A 3,173-nucleotide genomic window follows, 5' to 3' on the forward strand; every position below is an offset into this window, starting at 1 on the left:
TTAGCTTAATTTCACATCCCAAAAGAGTTCTTAAGAGATGAGAGCAGCCCAGGACTTAATATTGTTCTTCGGCCCTACACCTAGCCGATGTGAGAGTTTTTGTCTGTGACATTCTCATCCACCCAATCATGTGACACCCTCGTTACGAATCGACTCCTCAGGGGGTCCCACTGAACAATGGAGAGTCCACACACCAGATAGATAGTAAATTTCTCTTATAACACTTTTCACCTCTCAAAAGTGCTCTTAAGAGAGGAGGACATCCTAAGACTTAAATACTGCTTTTCGATTTTACACTTAGCCGATGTGAGACTTGTTGTCCGTGACATTAAGCTTCGCTTATTACCACATCATACTCAGTTCACGAGTCATTCATCAGGTTGAACTCGAGCCGACTTCTCTGATTATTCCCCGATTACTCCCTTACTCCAGCCCCCCCCCCCCCCCCCCCGTCAATCTAGCTATAAATACCACGAAGATCTCCATTCTTCCACAGCCAATAAAAAACATGGAGTACTCGAACTTCATCTTCTTCACCTGTCTGGCCCTCTTCATTTCCCTCCGCCTATCAAAACTCTTCTTCTCCACAAGAAACAAGAAACAAAAGCGTCAGAATCTTCCACCAAGCCCTCGCTCTCTTCCCATCATCGGCCACCTCCACCTTCTCAAAAAACCTCTCCACCATTCCCTGGCCCGACTCTCTGCCCGACACGGCCCGCTCCTCTTCATCCACTTCGGCATCCGCCCCACCGTCGTCGTTTCCTCCTACTCCCTCGCCGAGGAGTGCTTCACCACCAACGACATGGCCTTCGCCAACCGCCCAAAATTTCCCTCCACGAATCTCACCACTTACAACCACACAGCCCTCGCATACGCCTCTTACGGCCAGGGGTGGCGCAGCATGCGCCGCATTGCCACCGTGGAAGTCTTCTCTGCTCAGCGCCTCGCTTTCTTTTCGGGAGTTCGGGCGGAGGAAGCGCGAGCTTTGGTCCGAAATCTGTTGAACGACATGAAGGGGGAGGAATTCAGGATGGTGGAGCTGAAGACGAGGCTTTTCGGGTTGGCGATGAATGTGATTATGGGAATGGTGGATGGGAAGAGATATTATGGAGAGGGTGCGGACATGAACGAGAAGGTTATGAGGTTTAAGGCTGCGGTGCAGGAGGCATTTGCGCTGTCTGGTGCGTCAAATGTTGGAGATTTCTTGCCGGTGGGGATCAGGTGGTTGGTGGGGCGAAGGTTGAAGGGAAGGCTGGGATGGATTCATGAGAGTAAGGATGATTTTCTGCAGTCTGTTTTGGAGGAAGGGAGGAGGAAAAATGAGGGGGAGGAGGATGGGAACCATAGGAATATGGTTGATGTGTTGTTGGCGCTGCAGAGGGAGCAGCCGGAGCAGTACACCGATCGTTTTCTCAAAGCCATGATTACGGTGAGTCCCTTGACATGAATTTTACTTTTTGATCAAGTTCTTTTTTTTATAATTAGAACTTGCATCTCAGATCTTTATGTAGCATTATATATAATAAAGATTCATTTTTGTTATTAGTTATATGGACATATTTGTCTAAATCATTTGGGATTCGAGGATCAAAATAGAGGCAAAAGTCATATTTTTAATCATAGTTATTTTGATCATTAGTGATTATAACTCAAATTAATGATTATGTTTCCGTTTAATTAATCTCGGAATCATAACAATAATATTAATTAGATCGTGGGAGAACATTTTCAAATCTTATTTTATTTTTTGATTTTCTCCATAATGTTTTTTTTTTTCTATTTCTATTGCAGAATTTGTTGTCTGGTGGCACAGATACTTCATCAAATACTATCGAATGGGCATTGACACTTTTACTAAACAATCCCTTGAAGCTTCTGAGGGCCACACGAGAGATTGATGAGAAAGTGGGACATGAACGTTTGATTGAGGAAGCTGACCTTATCAACCTTTCCTACCTCAAGTGTATCATCAAAGAAACCCTACGGTTGTACCCTGCAGGGCCTCTGCTTGTACCTCATGAGTCTCGTGAAGACTGCACGGTGGGAGGCTACCACATACCACAGGGCACCATGCTTTTAGTGAATGCATATGCAATCCATAGGGATCCTAAGAAATGGCCAGAGCCGAACAATTTTCTTCCAGAAAGATTTGAAGACGTAGATGTTGGCAAAGTGGGTGACATGTTATCATTTGGCATGGGAAGAAGAAAATGCCCAGGGGAAAGTCTTGCGATGAAAGAGATGGGCCTGGTGCTTGGAACTTTGATTCAGTGCTTTGAGTGGAAAAGGGTTACCCCGCAGGAGATAGACTTGAGAGAAGGAGCGGGATTGACCATGCCTAAAGCAAATCCTCTTGAGGCCTTGTGCAGGCCACGAGACGCTATGATGAATGTGTTGTCTCATCTTTGAATGTTGGTTTTGATTTTCGGAGACTACATATCAACATTATCTCTATGAAAATAAGTGATGCATCATTTGTGTGAAGCATATTGAAGTTTGAAGCAGAAAACATTTGTAAGAACTTCATAGATTAAAAAATAAACACGGTTCTATTTTGATTGATGCAGTTTTGTGAACTTTTTCGTCAACAAAAATTATGCTTTGATTGTGTTAAATCCATTTAATATTTTATTTAGATTAGGAGTATATGGACTAAAAATTCTCTACAATCATAAGATGACAATGAAGGCTTGGTTTAGTGACTTTGCTCGAAGCCTTGAACTGAAAAAAAATTAATATGCAAATAATAAAAGAAAATATTAATTATTTGTATGTTGGATACATATTACATCATGGCTTAGCTTACTTCTATGGCTTGACCTATGTGATAATTTCAGTCAGTTTGGATTAATATAGATGACTGGGGTTATAAGGCCCACCGTCAGAAGACCAAAGGATGCATCATCGACGGGAGATTAAAAGATTCTTTAGCAAAAAATTAAAGGACTTGTATGACCAAGTACGACCCTCCAAAACCTAGTCCCAAAGCTGGCCAAATGCCGACCATTTGAACAGAAAACTAAGATCAATCAATCCGAGAGAAGACATCAATGACGTTGTCTCATCCCGTCGATAAAAGTTTTTCACATAGAGATCGATAGTCAATAGTCAGATCAGAGAAGTTGATCGTCAGAATTAAACCGACCAAGTCAAGACTGTCCGACTCGAAGGCC

The 3,173-nt window shown here is 43.0% G+C and overlaps 1 protein-coding gene across 1 annotated transcript; it reads left to right on the plus strand.

Moving 5' to 3' along the window:
* Positions 1–508: 508 nt before the first annotated feature.
* Positions 509–2,541, plus strand: LOC110024409 (cytochrome P450 81E8-like). Its single transcript, XM_020724360.1, has 2 exons — positions 509–1,429; positions 1,792–2,541. The coding sequence occupies exons 1-2, from the start codon at positions 509–511 to the stop codon at positions 2,407–2,409; spliced, it is 1,539 nt and encodes a 512-aa protein (XP_020580019.1). The 3' UTR covers positions 2,410–2,541.
* Positions 2,542–3,173: the final 632 nt, after the last annotated feature.

Source organism: Phalaenopsis equestris, unplaced genomic scaffold, assembly GCF_001263595.1.
Source record: "Phalaenopsis equestris unplaced genomic scaffold, ASM126359v1 Scaffold000256, whole genome shotgun sequence".
Taxonomy (NCBI): Eukaryota; Viridiplantae; Streptophyta; class Magnoliopsida; order Asparagales; family Orchidaceae; genus Phalaenopsis; species Phalaenopsis equestris.